This window comes from Pempheris klunzingeri, chromosome 14 (genome assembly GCF_042242105.1).
Source record: "Pempheris klunzingeri isolate RE-2024b chromosome 14, fPemKlu1.hap1, whole genome shotgun sequence".
NCBI lineage: Eukaryota > Metazoa > Chordata > Actinopteri > Acropomatiformes > Pempheridae > Pempheris > Pempheris klunzingeri.
The window spans coordinates 20,661,281-20,678,596 of NC_092025.1; the positions used below are offsets into that span (position 1 = coordinate 20,661,281).

A 17,316-nucleotide genomic window follows, 5' to 3' on the forward strand; every position below is an offset into this window, starting at 1 on the left:
CTTTTAGAAATGTTAAGAGATTCCCTGAGCTGCAAGCATCCACAGTCTGTGCTGTAATATCTTTAAACAGGGTTTCAGATGTACTGTGTTTAAAAACAGACCCTAAGGTTCTCTACTTACTAGCTTACTCTCTGAAGAATCTCTAATGATCTGCTGGTTTTCAAATGTCATTTGGTGATTTGTTCTGCTGTTGTACTTGTAAGTTGCTTTGGATAAGAGCATCAGTTTAACATAAAATTAAAAGGCTGATTAATTTTGTAGCTTTTATAACCAGCTTAGTTTAGCACTGAACAGTGAGCCGACTGAACTAAAATGACAGAAGGAAGAAGATAGAACTGAAGAGGGGGAGAAGACAGTTAGAGAAGACACAGTGACAATGTGAAGGAAGAAAAAGCAAGATGGAAATAAACCTCCTTTCTCTTTCTCTCTCCTCTATCCCTCCCTCCCTGCCTGCTCACTCATCTGTTTGTTTGTTTGTTTGAGAATGTTTGACTGAACTCATGAAGGATCTTAAAAAAAAGCTGCTGTATGAGCCACAACTTTTTCTAAAATATTACTGAAAAAGCACAACCTGACAGAGTCTGTCTCTAAGATGACTGCTGTCACTCATTTGTGATGTGAAAGCCAACAGACCCATCTGTCTTTATAGTAGATGTGTGATTTTTAGTTTGATTTTAAGCTTGGAGGACTCCCAACCTTACACCTCAGAGAATACTGTAATACTGTGGGACTTCACTGCTGAGGTGCCTTTCAGCAGAGCACTGAACTCTTAGCAGCTCGGGGCGCCTGGCTAATAATCAACTCCATGTCTATGGCCTCTGTGTGTGCGTGTGTGTGAGTGAAAAACAATACAGTGAAAAAATGTCTCCCTCAAGGGAATTTAATTAGTAATTCTTCATCTGAATTTGTGTATCTTATTATTATGTATACTGTATTTCTTATTTAGTATGTTTTATGGATTCTGTAAAGCACATCGATCATCTTTATCTATGAAATCTGCTGTATAAACTTCTCAAAACCTTAAGCAGTAATTTCACATGCCTTAGAGAATTTTTTAGTTATTGAGTTTTTTTGCCAGATCTCCCAGCGCAGCCAGAGAGGTGTTCAGCACCATTTAAAAGCTTAAGACCAAATTGAGAATCTAAAATGCACATTAAATATTGGGCCTGGGGAAGTATTTTCAGAAAGAACAGTACAGTTATTTTCTTTTCTCCTCTACTCCCCACTCCTCATCACATCAGCCTTCCAGCAACTACCTCCTCAAACACTCCTGGCTCTGTACGAACGGCTCCCTAATTAAAGCAGGAGAGCTCGTTAGCTCAGACGGAGAGACCGGGAAGACTTATGATGTCCATCAGACCAGGAGGACAGAAAAGATGACTGAACCGAAAGACGGGAACAGATACGGAGAAAAAGTAGCCTGAGGAGGAGACAGAGAGGCCTGACACTGTTCATTTTCACTTTCAACCTTTCAGATTATCAATGTTGAACTGAAGAACCATCAGTGTTGAATATTTAACGATTATGAAACGTGTGCGGCTCTTACAGTGGACTTGCGTCATCTTATAAAAGTGTAATTCTTGAGGATGTTCTGAAATGTGTGCTGGGTTGAGCTGGAAAATTAGATCTGTGGCGAGATCATGGCTGGAATCAAGAAGAGAACAACACAGCTTTCATCTTAAGCAAATGTTGGTTATTAAAGGTTAAATGCTTCCATCATTTCTCAACCTCCCCTTTACTTCAAAGCTCAGCTCCTTTTGACTGCTTCAACTGCTTTGAATCTGATAACTAAATGATCCTTTTTCAGAGCACCATCTGACGGACAACGACCTTGTAAGAAATTAGTTGAACTACAGAAATGAGAAATGAAAGAAATGGCTGAGTGGATTAAATTTATTGGACGCTGAACAGACCTGCTTTATATTTGACCCCACTGACTCTGTTCCCAGATCTCAGCTAATAACTTGGTGGGTGCAATGTTATTTGAACTGAAACAAACGATGGAAAATACCTCTTGAGTTGAGTATGCAGTGATGTAGCCAGTCGGACCATCTCCTCCAGCTCTCTGACCAGCTTGTTCCTCTTGCAGTGAAGTCGCAGCCTGAAATGACCAGAAAATAAATCAACAAAAGTTGTTTCATTCTTTTGTCAGGCAGTTACAGCCCTCCATTTGTTAAGTTGTGTCTTTAAGGAGAACTTCGGTATTCTTAAACTTGAGCCACCACTATTTTGGTGTCTAAATGACTGATAGGTAAAAAAAATGGAATGGAATCGGTCCAGTAGATCACCTCAGTCAGCAGTCGTGAAACAGCCTGCAACATAATCTTTTGGGGCAACTGTGCATGATCAAGTACATCCACTAAAAGTATGTGTTTTTGCCATTGACAGGCTCTGCTTGTCTGACAACATGATGGAGAGGATCCCTACGGAGAAAGACCTGTAAGATCCTTTTTGTTTAACCACAGACAGTCGTTATATCGCTCTCTTCGAAGAGGAGACCAGGGGGTCACTAACCTACTGTTGCCTCAACCACTTCCTTTGCTTGTATTATCCCATTAGTTAATGTTAATATTAATGGTAATCCTGTGTTCCTTGAAGTAAACGTACTGTTTCTGTCAATGGAGTCTGATGGCACTGAAGAGGGCAGTAGAACGGCTGTGGCTGGTTAAACTTCAGGAAAAAAAATAAACCACAGAAAATTATCCTCCATCTCTGCCAAGGCTGGAGGTGTGTGCGCTTGAAAGAAAGTTAACAAATATGACATGACGGCAGGGCTGTGTTCAGGTATTGTGAGCCACTGCTTTGTGTTCAGGTGACAGCGGTGTCATTTGTGTGTATGAGCTTTGTTGGGAGGAAACCAGTCCATTAACAGCTGTTACAGTGATCCATGGTTTGAATGGAAACGGGCCAAACAGGGGAAGCCTTTGATCAGGTTACAGACAGCTGTAGCTGCAGGTGTGTGTATATGTGTTCAAGCTTACTAGACTGTGTTTGCAAATTTTTAGTTTTTCTATGCTACACATGTGTCTGTTCATGAGGGAGAAAGGTGTGTGTGAGGTGAACTCAGGCTGGGTATCAAACCTCAATACTTTTCTAGTCAGGATTCATAATCTTGTTTACAGGCCCTGCATTCATGTGGTGTCGTGGTGGGAAACTCCTACTCACGTCGGTAGAAACCACTCAGAAAGTTGGCAAAAACTTTGTCACAAACATGGCGGAATAAAGTAAATGTTTGGTTGATGGTAATAAACTTTTGCATCTCAATTTTTTCCTCACATGTAATTTGTAATATTAATATCAATATTTGTAATATAACTTTGATAACTTTGATAAGTTATTTATTGGCATTAACCCTCGTAAAAAGTCAGGCTCATTATTACGGATTTGCATATCTCTGTAATGTAGCACAGTTTCAACAATGTAACTTTATAACATTATCATCATTTCTGATGCTGAAATATATATATATATATATATATATATATATATATATATATATATATATATATATTTTAAATAATTAAATACATCTGAATACGGCTTAAAGTCACCACTACTCATCGATGAGGAAACTCTTTGGTTAGGCACAGCACTAATTCTGACTATCCTCAGGTCCTTCTCACATTGTGTCTCTTGTGGTAAAGATGTCTAGCAGTGGCACCTTCTCAGAAAAGGCGTACGGCGATGTGTCTGAAAGTTTCAAAGTCAATTCAAGGATCTTTTTCAATAGTTTTAAAAGCAACTTTTGGGTTCAGCTCTGGGTCGGATTTTACAAAAACGTGCAGTTACAAAACGTTACAAAAAAAGGCCTTAACACACCCACACAAGAGTTTCTGCCTCCCTCTTCTGTTTTCTGTTTTCTTAGAGAAGGCTAACATTTGACATTTTCATTATGACCTTACACAATGCCCAGCAAAAAAAAAAAAACTTAGTCCAACTTCAACCTGAGTGGAGGCATAACTGACGAGAATACCTGATAATACCTGCATGGGGGGGGGGGGGCAGAGTCTTTAAAACCTCCAAAACTATTTACTTTGCCCTACCTGAAGACCCTGATTCAGTGAGCCAGCAGACACTGAATATATAAATGTGTGCATATTTCTTGTGTCAGTGTGTGTGTGAGTTATTAGTGAAGTGTGTGTGTGTGTGTGTGTGTGTGTGTGTGAGAGAGTGTACGGGTGTGTAGGCGGACTACAAGAGGTTCCTTTTGTGACCAGGCTCTGCAGCCTCTCAGGTTACAGGAACAGGAGATGAGACACAAAGAGAGACTGAGCTCAGGTAGAGTCTGACCTGAACACCGAACAACAAGAGTCCTGTTAGAGGGTGAGGGAGAGAGGGGGAGGAGGAGGAGGAGGAGAGGAGGGGAGAGATGCAGGATCTTGGTGGTTCTGGTTTGCTGCTGCTGCTATTTAAGAAAGGAGAAAAAGGGCACAAAATCTGACAGAAGAGGATGAAAGAGAGGAGGGGGGCTGCTATGTTCCCGTTCAAGTTTTAATAATCGTCAGGGAGGTTTGATGTCTGGCGTCTGAAGGTCTAAAGGTCAAAGGAGTCAAACAGAGGGAGAGGGTCAGTCGTTACATCAGCAGATGAGACAATGATGCCCACAGTTATAGTCATCACACCACTGTCATCACCTGCTCTAACCTTCTCCATCACACCGCTCTTCAGGCCACCTTTAGCCATGTAGGGAGAGTGTAACAGCAACAGTTACTGGTGCCACTAGTAGACAAGAACTAAGACAGAAACAAGGTCTTTGCTCCACTTTTAGTATATCATCATTAATATTCTTATTATCATCATTATCACACTAGTATAATCTATTTTAAGTCATGTTACTGTTTAAGTTAAGTTATTAAGTTAAGTTAAGTTATTCCTATGTTTTCACTGTGAAGCACTTTGGTCACCCTTGGTAGTAGAGGTATTGGTATAACTAGTAGTATTTTTCGTATACTACTAGTACTATTAGTATTATTATTATTTAGTGTGTTTTACTAATAGCAAAGTGTCTATTGCCTTTCCATTGTTGTGCTTCTTGTGTTTTAGTGGTGTTTGTATTGTAAACAATGCAACGTTAATAGATGGACTACCTGTGGCCAGTTGCACCAGTTGTTCTTAATGGTTCTGTTTACTCTTAATAGTGTGTGTTTACTAAGCGGAGAAATGCATTTGATTTGCTATACTGATGTATTAATGTGAAGTTGACAAGACTTTTTACAAAAAGACCAAAAGATGATCCGTCTGCAGTAAAGAGAATTTTTTTTTTTAATATAGACAAAAACAGTAGCGTTATCTCGCAGAGCACAGGAGTGGCTCCTCTACTGGTGCCTCAATCACAACTCTTTTTGTCAGTGGAGTCTGGTGGGTATGAACTAAGTGGCTGCTTCAAGTTACAGTTATTGAGACTCCAACATATGTATAAAAATTTAAAATATCAAAGTTATGCTTTAAATCATGAAGTGTCAGGAATGATGTCCTCACTCCAATGCTGTGAGAGCCTAATGATGGACAAACTGTTTACTGGTAAAAACCGTATCTGTATAATCAAGAGGATTTTCTGACGATGATTCTTATCAACAGGTAAATCATCTTGTGTATTTTGTTACCTCTCAGTCAGAGCCTTGCTCTGGTTGTCTCTGGCAGCCTGCAGGTCTCTCTCCAGACGTTTCTTCTCAGACTCCAGCTTCTCGGCGTCGTTGGGCTCCAAGCGTTGACGGGGGCTGACGTACTGCAGCTCCTTCAGCAGCTCTTCCTTCTCGTTGATGAGGATGAGTCGGTCTCGCTCTGGGTCCAGCAGCCCTGGCCAAGCCTCGCTGTCCAGTTTGGCGATCTGCACCTCTATGGTGGCGATCCTGTGAGAGCAAAGGGGACAGAAGAGGAGGAGGAGGTGGAGAGAAAATGAAGAATGAAGAGGAGTAAACAAAGAGAGAACACAGGAAAACTGATCAATTATAGCAAAGAAATGAGGATTCAGACTGCTGTCAGTTCAGCTGACTATAACTCCATCCCGTCTCTACTCAACAGATCAATGTGATAAACTTGGCCATCGCTGGAGCCATCAATTATTTCTCCAGACAGACACTTTTCGATGAGGCTTTTTTCCTACAGAGTCCACTCAGATGCTAAATGCTCAGGAGTGTATAAAGGAACATGTGCAATAAACAATAAAATGCACAAATAAGTGACACACACACACACACACACTTTCCTCTACCCAGACAAAGTCATGTGTACCTTCTCTTGGCCTCCTCGTACTTCAGACTCAGGCGAACCTTCTCAGCCAGTTTGTTGGTGCTGGTCATGAACTGAATACAGACAGAACATTAATGCAACGACATCGTGGGCACTGACACATCTATTCATTCACCACTAGTCAGATCCTTCAAATCCAAAATGTATGCAGAGTATCAAAATTAAGAATATTTGTAAAAACCTCTTATTCTATCTGACATTATCAGATTGTCGGTGTTTGAGCAGCTTGTTACTGTTGGAGCTGCTCCAGGTTGAGACAGTTTGAACTACTTTATATAAAATCAGACATTTCAGTCCAGTGGTTCCCAACCTAGGGGTCGGGCCCATCCAAAGGGTCACCAGATAAATCTGAGGAGTTGTCATGATGAGGAAAAAAAGTTTTTAAAAAAGTCATATATATCTGTATTAATCTTTAGACTTTTCTCAAATATTTTGCTCTAATTTTACCTCTTTGGGCCCCAAACATTATTTAAATGGACCCATTCTGTGATCATTTGGTCTAAACACAGACAATGAGTAAACTCGACAGACGAGGTTAAATCAGGCAGCATCTGTTTAAATACTAAATCAGCAACACTGAAAATCCTTTAGTAACAACTTTTAATACTTGTCAGCTTTAATATTCATGTTTTATTCTCAGAAAAACACTGAGGTTTGATGTCCAGTCCGGCTTTTGAAAGGTAGCAAGATGTCCTAACCGGTTTTCAGATAAAACCTTTGCAAGATTAAAGCTAAAACATGATGTGCTTTCTGATCACAGTCAATTTAATGCCAACTTCTTCAGTCCAGACTAAGGCTATGGCTCGGAGTAGCCTCTCCCAAATGCCTTTGAAGCCGAGATCCTGCCCAGGACTCACCTCGGTGGGGATGTCTGTCTGAGAGCCAGCGTCTGAGTAGAGCCGAGGGATGGACAGCTCCGAGTTGGCGAGCGAGGGACTGCTGCCCCACAGCTCCTGCTGGGAGCCTGAGTCCAGCTGGAAACCATCCTTCAACACTGCCAGTTTCTGGAAGAAGAGAAGAGACAAACAGGGCTGCTGGAGATTATATGAGTCAAAACATGAATGACCTGCAGGGGAAAACTGGGACTCTACAGCAGGAAACTACACAGAGAATAAAAACTGGATGTGATTGAGGACAGATGGAAAAAATATATTAGATAAAATAACAATTCTGTACTAAATGAGTGAAAACCTGTATTAACAGCACCTTAAATGGCTTATTGTCTCTGAATTTTATGCTTTTTCCTTTGATCGTTTAGGAACTAAAGCTTCTAGGAATCAATCAATAAGCGAACTTGTTTCCTGTACAAAGGGACTCGAGCGTCTGCGAAACAAGGAAACCGTAAAATGTAAAAGACGACCCCCTCTAAGTTTGGTGGGCGTTCTTTGTGAGTTCCAGGTGAGGCAGCAGCGGTGAGGGCTGCCACGCTGACCCTTTCATCTTTACAGCCGTGATGAATGTCTTATATGACTGTGTGGTTCATTTTGAGGCCTGCCGGGGAATGCGCCTTATCTTTGCTCTTCAGATGGGGCAGAAGAAGCACCTCTATGATCGCTGTCGTGTTTAAGGATTTTATGGATGCAGCATCTCAGCTGACTCTCAGGTTCAGACTCCGTTCATCAGCCTCGATTTAGCAACGTTTCAAAATAAGGCTATGCGTGGTTATTATTATTACAGGATGGCAGCTCCGAGTGGCAGCCAGAGATAAACATTTACTTACATTTATATGTGACAGATTTCATTACCCAAAAATCATATTCTACATGCTTATCATTCCTAGATTTCCTCTAAGAGGTAGAGCAGCCACTAGATGATGTAATGCTACTTTTTGCACTTCTCGATTCATCACTTTCTGTGTGCCCACCAGTCAACACACACAATTGTTTGCCTGTAGGCTTGCTCAGCTGACCCTCTGACTGACTCAAATACTCTTAAAGTTATGCCAGCAGTTACTTGGAATTAATGAATAGGAAGTGCAGTAATTGAACACCGTCTCCATTTTCCCTGTAATTACCACCAAATTATTTGATTCAATCCAGCAAACCTGTAAAATAAAGCGACATAGCTTTTTAATGGTCTGGGACAAACATTCGTCACTGAATTTACTATATATTTCTTTTAATGTAAAAATGCCCATCACTTCTCAGAGTCCAATGTCATGTCTTTTTTTTGCCAGATGAACACTCTAAAACCCAAAGATTAATCGATTAAACATATGACGGCAATTGTCATTTTTCAACCAGACATGTCACATATATATCTAGTTGCTGCTCCTAAAACACAATTTAGTGTTTTTTTCTGCTTTATATGAATGTAGGTCAAACATGTTGATCAAACAGAACAAAACATTAGGAGACGTCAACTTGAGCTCTGGGAAACTGAGATAGAGGTTTTATAGATAAAACGAATAATTGATTTATCAGTAATGAAAAGAATCGTTGGCTGTTTCCCTTTTTTCATCACATCAGACAAAGAAAGGCTGTGAATCCTCTTAATTGAGACGCTCGAACTAGGGAATGTCTGGTGTATTTGCTTGAAATTTGACTTTGACTTAGACAATTAATCGCTTACAAACTTTCTGTGAGTCCAGTGAATACAATTAAATGACTCGTTGTTTCAGCTCTGAACTGCTGCTTTCAGTGAAGTCTATCGGTAAGAATACGCTGCACCTCTCCCTCCACTTCTGTCACTGTCCATCTCTCTGACTTTAAGCAATCAAGCATTAAGAAGTGCAAATGGTTTGTTAACGACAACGACATACGACAATGACACATTCATACATAGATGCATAGCACACAGGGACACACACACACACACACACACACACACACACAGTATATGTGAACAGACAACCTCATAGACTGAGCTGTCAGCTGCAGATGGTATGAGGAGGAGGAAGGGGGAGAGATGGGAGCGAGAGGGAGGCAGAGAAGACTCCTCAGAGTAGATTGTGCATTATTGAACGCACTCTCCTCCTTCTACGTCCAAACAAATCTGCAGCCAAACTCACCTGATTTGATCATTTAAATCTATATATATGTATGCTGGAATCTTGTCAACATTATTATTTAGAGCTGGAGACTTAAATGCTAAAAATGGTAATCGGACATTTGCAGACATTAGTTGTTTCTACTGTTTAATATGCTGTGCAGACCTGTTGATGTGCCTGGAGCAACAGAGACAACCTGCACTTTTAAGAAATATTAACATATTTCATAAGACTAAAATTCGAAATTGAGCCTATAGGAATTATCATGGCGATTTATGATCAGCAAACTATAAAGAATTCATTGTTATCTGGCAGATCCTGAAAACTGTATATCAAACAGATTTACTGTTCGCCTCCACTGCACTCATCCCTGCAGATTAGTATACTGCACACCTGCCGCCTGAGAACAGACTTCAAGTCCCATCATGCAACTTTAATACACACTGCAGCTATCGTGAGAAATTTTGAGTTAACACTGCACTGCAACGCTGTCACACATATAAAGAACAGTGAAATTGGGTGGAAACCTTTCTGTATAGACAAAGAGTGTAATATTGCCGTTCACGCAAATGAAGCATAGTAGAAGTTGTACTCAAGAGAGAGAGAGAGCGAAGAAAAACATGAGATAAAAACGACTTTAACGTATCAGACCCCAATAAAGACGCAGCCTTTGGCTCATTCAGTCACAAGATACATTTCCAATTCACTCATCATCCCTTTGAGTATAGTCAGTCATTAAGGTGCCTGCAGCAGGTCGTCCTGAAAAACTGAGTGATCGTGACAGATGGAGGCAAGTGAGGGAGGACACCAAGAGACATGTGACAGTGCTGAAGGAGTTTCAAACTGTTGGCAGGTGCCTCATCAGTTACAGCTTTGTGGCAGAGAGGCAAAGAGATAAAAAAAAGAGATAAAAAAAAAATACTCTCATGACATGTCAGCTACAGTTTGCCTGAAAGCATGTGGGAGCTTCTCTGGTCTGATAAGACTAAAAATTTGCTTTTTCCTGGAGCAAAAATTGATGCTGTCTACAAGACACCTACAGCTGGGAAGAGGATTTGTTTTCCAGCGACACAATGAGACCAAACATAAAGGGAATAGCTGGAAGATAACAATGCTCACATGCATTATCATTCCTAATCTGATACCGGTCATGTAAACAGCATAGACTGATTTACAGATTTTCCAGATTGGGCTTTATTCTGAATGTGGCAACGCCAGTATTTTTCTGGTTTCGGGGGCATTCTTTGGAACAGCACAGTTACAGTGCATTGTGCAAAAGAAAAAAACAACAAGCCAACCGTTCACTGGGCCGGGGTAAAGACGCACACCAAAAGAAAAGCCCACATTTCTGGGACGTGAGGTGAATACAGGGAAATAACTTTGATTAGAAAATAAACCCGTCACTACAATTCAAAGTGTCCCAACTACAGTTATATTACATCCTTTTATTTGTGTGTAATGATGATGTGGCTTTTCCTGTGATTTCTGACATGATCCACGTGGCTCTTGGTATCAGATGTCAGCATTTGGATCATCTGTCTCGCATTTCCTTCTTCTTTTGTTCGCTGAGGAGTTGATACTAGAATGATAAACTCCACGTTCAGCCTTGAGCAGCCTTTAAACAATGCTAAGCTTTTACATACATGACAGACTTCTACTAAAGTCCACTCCTATGGTGCGTGAGTACCTTTTTTGGGGTGAATTTCAGTGAGGTCTTTAATAAACAAATAAACTTGTGCTTCAAAACTTTTGGATTTGCAAAATCTTGGAGAAAAAAAAAAAGAAAATTGAAAATGATTAAATCCCTGTCACCTGCAGCCATCTTGACTCCATTTTTTAACAACTTCATTGTTCATTCAGTTATAGTTGCACAGTGTCAAATAAAAAAAGATTAAAACAAAATGAACATCTCGTAAAGCTTACAGTGGACATAGGTTTGGGTTAGGTTATGATGGTTAGGGGTAGCAGAGATCCCCTGGCAGAGATCTGTGCTCTTCTGAGTGGACTTCTTGTGCATTTGGTGCTCTAATTCACTGATGGTAACTCCATGAACATTACTATGTTGAGATGCTAAGGGGTCTCATCAAGTAAGTGAGTCTCAACAGAATTACAGGGCTTTGAATCGTCCCACTTTCTGTCTGTGTTCTATGAAAATAACACTTTTCGAGTGACTTGTCTTTAATTATTCCATCCGTAAAAAATGTGTTTTTACCTGCATGAGTTCCTGTTTCTCCTTCTCCCCAGAGCTGATAGCATCTCGGATGGAGCGGACCTCGCTGAGGATGGCCTGCGCTTCCTGCAGCTTGTAGCCATACGGGCTGTTGGACACCTTCTGGTCAATCCTGGAGGTCAGGAGGGGGGGGGGGCAGAGAACGAGAGGGAGGGAGGTACAAAGAGGCAGAGGGAGGGGGGGGAGAGGGAGATGAAGGTCAGTGTGGATGATGATTTAGAGCGATGTATGCAGCTGTGGGCTTTCAGCAATGGTCAATCATCCTGTCAAAATGTTCACCACTCACTGTCAGCTGCTCTGGACAGAAAAAAAAACATTAGTTTCGAAGATCTAATGACTCTCAATTAGCTGCTTTTTTAAATGTTTACACAGAGAACTGGGTCACACACACAAAGCAGCAACACTGACTCATTTTCATACAGTTACGCTAAGTGTCATGTGGAAGCTGCCCAGTGTGAGGAGTGCCTTTCACTAGCTGTCACTCAGCAGGATTCACTGGCACCATAGAAAGGTAGTAGAGCAGACAGCAGATGGTGGAGCAGCATTATTCATTCACCTTCCTCACACACATTAACTGTGACAGTGGGTGAGTGTCAAACTGCAGTACTTCTGTCTGTTCTTATTGTTTTTATATTATTTATATTATTTTATTTGTGTCGCTGTCAATTCCTACACGTTCTCTTCACTGTCATTAAGAGCGACTAAATAGTGAGTTTGGTTATATTAAAATGTTGGAGGTGTTCAGGTGGAGCAGGAGGTAACTTGGGAGGTGGTCTGCCCCACTTCTGAGTCCTGTCTACATGAGATAGCAGCGATAATGACCTTTTTTTGTGAAAACAAGAGGAAAAATAAAAGGAAAACCTGACCATGTTAGTGCAAACAGATTGTTTCACAGGTAAATAATGTTTTCACATATAGCCGGCTTGATGTGGACATAGTCAAGAGTACAAGATTGTAAATGTTTGCTCAACTTGTAACACACACGAGATCTTGTTTTTTTGGGGCTGCAGGGAGAACAGACGGGAGAGGCGCTGCAGCAAACAGCCCTCAGAAGCAGCAGCAGCAGCAGCAGCAGCTATGTAAACCCTGTCATCAGCAAGTCATGCATGCATCTGAATAACAGGTCCTTCCACATTCCTCAGAGAGGGAAGAGGGGGAGGGAGGTCCGCACAGACAGACAGAGAGAGACTGTACAAGGTACAGAGAGAATGAGGAAGTGAGGGAGGGAGGGAGAGAGGCACTTGTCTGTAACAGGCAGAAAGAACAAGTAATCCTGCCTAAATCCTGCTCAAACATGGACTTATGCTGAGTGAAAATGGTGCTATGAACCTTTTTATAATTAAAATCACAACATTTTACATTAGCAGAGAGAAAAGAGCGACACTAAACAGATACTGGCTAAGCTGAAACATTTAACTAACTACTGTAACACAATTCAAAGCGATGCAGAAATTCCACATCGTGCTGAACATAAGTAAAATACTGTCTTTCTTGGACTACCAGGTACAGTCGTGGTCTCATGGTCAGGGGAGCGAAATATCCCAACTTTTAGTCTCTAGTATGCGTTCAAGGTTCAAAAACGTCAATGGAGCCGGGTGGCACACTTGCCCCAAAGGACTATGTTGCAGCCATTGTAGCCCATTTTATCTACTGAATGAATTCCCTAAACTTTTTTGTACCTTCCAGCCATGTAGACACCAAAATATGTCAAAATAGAGCCCAGGTTTACAAATAGCTGAGTTTCCCTTTAAGCATCTTGTGACCCTTCTGATATATCGTACTGCGGCCAGACTGGGTGGGAGCCACTGGTCTACGGTATTATTATATATGGCATTACTAGTTCCCATCATTAGAACAAAGGGGCAAAGACGCAGAGCCAGACAAAAGCAGACTGAAGTAAACGAACAGGGTCGTCCACATACTTTCAGCCACATACTGTATTATATTGTCACTGTTTCTGTTCTACACATCAGAAAACTTCTTCCCATGCACCAGTTTTTTGTGAAATCTTATCAGGAGCTGAGTGAGTGTGCAGCTGCATTCCAGTCTAAGCCTATTCGTATTTCTGCAAACAGTGATTGGTTGTTGAATGCCGTCTGATGACTGTAACAGGAGAGGAAAGTCACGGAGGAATGCCGTCCAACCACTCTGCCTCAGCTACTCTTTAATCCTCCTGACACTCTCACTGTGCTGCGTGAGGCAAGACAAACAGACCGGACATTCCTGTTCAATTCAACATCCACCGACAGCAGATCAGCATGTCGGCTTTCCAACGTGGTGAATTTCAAAAACAAAATGACAGACAGCCTCAGTCTGAGATGAAGAACAAATGGAAGAATGGATCCCTTTCAGGCCGACTCTCCAGACTGACGGCTTTACTGGTACACCTTACACTTTCTGACAAACCTACTTCATAATCTGAGGTGGAGAAGTAGGTCAGATAGACAGGGGTGTTTCCTTTCAAATCCACATTCTTCAGCTGTTGTTTCACTGCAGCGTTTATATGATCAAGTGTTTAATGATCGGATGGAATGTGTGATAATGCTGAGGCAATAACCGAGGCGATAAGCAAGCCTGCTGCCCTGAAGTTTCTCATTTCACTTGCATCGGTGTCAGCAACTTATTCACATTTACTGTTCGCATGCTGTTTAACTGGGCAAATTCCAACAAAAGGGCAGCATTGCAGGAAAACATGACACCTATGCCTGTGATGCCGGAGTGATCGTGTCAGATATAAGGATAAGACAAATGAAAGATAGGACAGAGGTAGAGAGACTTCGACAACTCCTGGAGAAACAGCACATTAAAGCAGGACGACGCCCACTCCAAACTAAGATGGCCAAGTTTGATAAATAGGTTTTTATGTGTGAACATTTTTCCAATATGATCTATGTTCACAGTGAACAGCAAAATAGTTGAATGTATTCATTTACAGTTTTTCATTCAAGCTTTCTTAAATGTGAAGATTTGCTGCTTTATTCAGGGCTCGAGACTAACGGTGTCTTTGTGTGTTTGGGACGAACAGAAATCTTCCCCGGGAAGCTTAAAGATAATGGAGTTAATACAGCTAACAGAGGTTACAGCTAATGGAGTCAATAGAGTCACCTGAGCTTGAAGCTAATGGAGATAATAGAGCTAACATAGCTAATGGAGCTAACTGGGTTTAGAGCTAGGGGCTCTAATGGTGCAAACAGAGTTAATAGCTAAATGAGCTAATGGTGCTAAAAGAGCTAAACAAATAGCAGGAAAGAGTTTCTGTTGAGAGGATCATGACACAGAACTACAGTTTAATATAACAACACAACAAGTTTACGGTAAATAAATGTACTCAAGTATGTTTTGGGGGAAAATGTGTGCACTTCTGATAGAGATCAAAGTAACCAGATAAATTCACAACACTTACTGAAGTAGGCTGGTGACGTACGTGCACTTAGATATGAACGTTTTAATCGTGTTTTTATGATGGCATTAACTACTAATAACTGTAGATGAAAACAGCAAATCAAAGGAACATTTTGATTCGGGGGTGTTTTACATTTACTTCGGGGTGGTTCAAATTAGTCTGGAGACCTTTAAAAAGCTCATTTCTAATAAAGAAATCAGGGAAATGCTGAAGATGCCCTGACACACCATCACTGCTCTTGTCTAAGAACTGTCCACAGTTTTTCAGCACTGAAATTTAATCGAAGGTTTCGCAGGCAGATGCTGAAGCTGCAAAGAAAGAAGGAAGGTCAGGCAGACTTACACACATACACTTGCTATTCAAGTCAGATTCAGACTGCCTTTGCTTGTCAAATTAAATTAGGAGGGCTGGTGGTAGCATCGAGCATGTGGATCAAATCCCGCTGTCAACAAATATACCTGTCAAAGTGTCCTTCAGCAAGGACTCGAGGAAGAGGAGGCTAGGCTGGAGCGCTTCCAGAAGTGAATACGAGAACACACGTGAAGAAAAGAAAGGTAAAACTGAGGGACAAGTGCTTCAGTATCCGTGCGAGGACGTCTCGCGATGCACCACTTACTCTTTGAGGGTCTCGAAGCCTTGTTCTTTGTACTGCAGCTCCTGCTTCATACAGGCCAGGTCCCGCTTCAGCTTGTTCACCTGAGACACAGAGACAGAAATGAGACCAAAACATTCTCCTCTTCACTAATAACAGAACACACTACATTTGTTTCATTTTCAGAGATGAAAATGATGGTTAGCTGTAGGATTAATAAGAAACATTTCTGTGTACCACCCAAGCATGATAACATGGTTGAAAGAGGAAGGAGAGGCTCTTACCCGACTTTTGGCTGTGGCTATTTCTGCTTTTAGGATGTCTGGGTCGTACTTGCTGGACGAGGATGATCTGGAATTCACTGCAGCAAAAATAAGATATGAGGAGAAATGAGGGATGTTAAAGGACGGCCCCTAAAATCCTTTCCTCCTGCGGTTCTTTCTGTGTTCCACCGAGAAGGAGAGCTGACAGAGGAGAGCTCTGAGCAACAGACAAAAGACAGTGTTTATAGCTGCTAAACTGAAGAAATGTCAAGAGAAATGTCGACGTGTTTTTTCACATAAGGAACCATCAACCCCCTCTGATGTCAAGGACATACTTTATCCTCTTCTGTATGTTTTTGAACACCAGTGGCACAAAATAAATCCAGTGTGAGGATGTGTCTGAGAAAAAAGAAAACATAGGCCAAAGACAGCTATAAAGCTCTTCCTTCCTCGCTCCTCATCTTCCTTCTCTCTGTTCTGTTCCTTCAAAGGTCAGCACAGAAACAAGGGAGACACGCTGCTTTGTTCACTACATAAGCTAATAACATTTTCAGCGTTTTCCTTTTTTCCTGAGTTTTATTTATTTCTTTTTTCACATATTGTTCTTTTCATATATCTAATATTATTAATTTTCCACTTTAATTATCCATTTATTAATTTTTTTTTTTAAATGTCTGTATTCCTTGTTTTTATTTAATTTTCCACTTTATATTGATTTATTTGTTTTCATTTAAATTTTTTTAATCCTCTTTTTTTCCTCTTTTATTTCTTTCATTCTCTCTATTTTTTTCATTTCATCATTTTTTTCCCCTATCATCAACATAGTGTACATTCACTGAGTAATTACAGGAGGCAGTAATAAGTCAGATGAGGCAGCTGGATGTCACAATGTGCTTTTTGTTTTTCATTTTTATGGTTTAACAAAGCGGTGTGCCTTTATTCTTAGGGGGAATCTTTTTTTTCTGCTTTTAAGAGTATTTGTCCAATCGTGCATCAGGAGCACCTGCTCTGTGTCAGATCGCTGTCAGATCCATGTGGCTCTTTGTCCCATGTTTTTTAATTCCCCAACTCTACTTCCACCTCCACGAATGTCCCTAAATGTAAAATAAGTGGAGCTACATCGTGTGTGTGGTTCCCCCACAGTACTCACAGCTGGTCTGGGACGTCGACTTGTCCCTCCATGCGTCGTTGAGCTGCCGGTACTCCTGCTGCGCCAAGCGGAGCCTCTGTTCCTTCACCTGGTAGATCTCCTTCTGGGCGCTGAGTGCGTCGCGGGCCACGGCCAGGTAGTCCCGCAACATGGACTCCTGCTCCCGCTGCCATTGGGCCCGCGGGTCCTCCAACTGGGTGCTCTCTGGAGGAAAAGAAGGCAAAGAGGAAGAAAATGAGTGGAGGAGAGGAGGAGGATTTGAATCTAGTAGGTGGAACACTCGTCGGTATGCACATTTATACTGAAAACTGTGATTTCGACACATTAGTTTGAATCCAAACTAACAATTTTAAACACAAGTCACACAATAGCACAAACAAACCAACTGATCAAGGCAGCTGCAGACTCCCCATGTTCTGTGAGGTAAAATTACTCTTTTT

General features: G+C 41.3%; 1 protein-coding gene across 1 annotated transcript in view; it reads right to left on the reverse strand.

Moving 5' to 3' along the window:
* wwc1 (WW and C2 domain containing 1) overlaps positions 1-17,316 on the reverse strand; it is a 43,550-nt gene that overhangs the window by 12,564 nt on the left and 13,670 nt on the right. Inside the window, exons 3-10 of the mRNA XM_070843257.1 lie at positions 16,877-17,080; positions 15,748-15,824; positions 15,488-15,567; positions 11,451-11,580; positions 7,107-7,253; positions 6,232-6,302; positions 5,604-5,849; positions 2,012-2,101 (exon numbers count right to left, since the gene is read on the reverse strand). Of these exons, the coding sequence (XP_070699358.1) occupies positions 2,012-2,101; positions 5,604-5,849; positions 6,232-6,302; positions 7,107-7,253; positions 11,451-11,580; positions 15,488-15,567; positions 15,748-15,824; positions 16,877-17,080 (1,045 nt within the window). The remainder of the gene's footprint in view (positions 1-2,011; positions 2,102-5,603; positions 5,850-6,231; positions 6,303-7,106; positions 7,254-11,450; positions 11,581-15,487; positions 15,568-15,747; positions 15,825-16,876; positions 17,081-17,316) is intronic.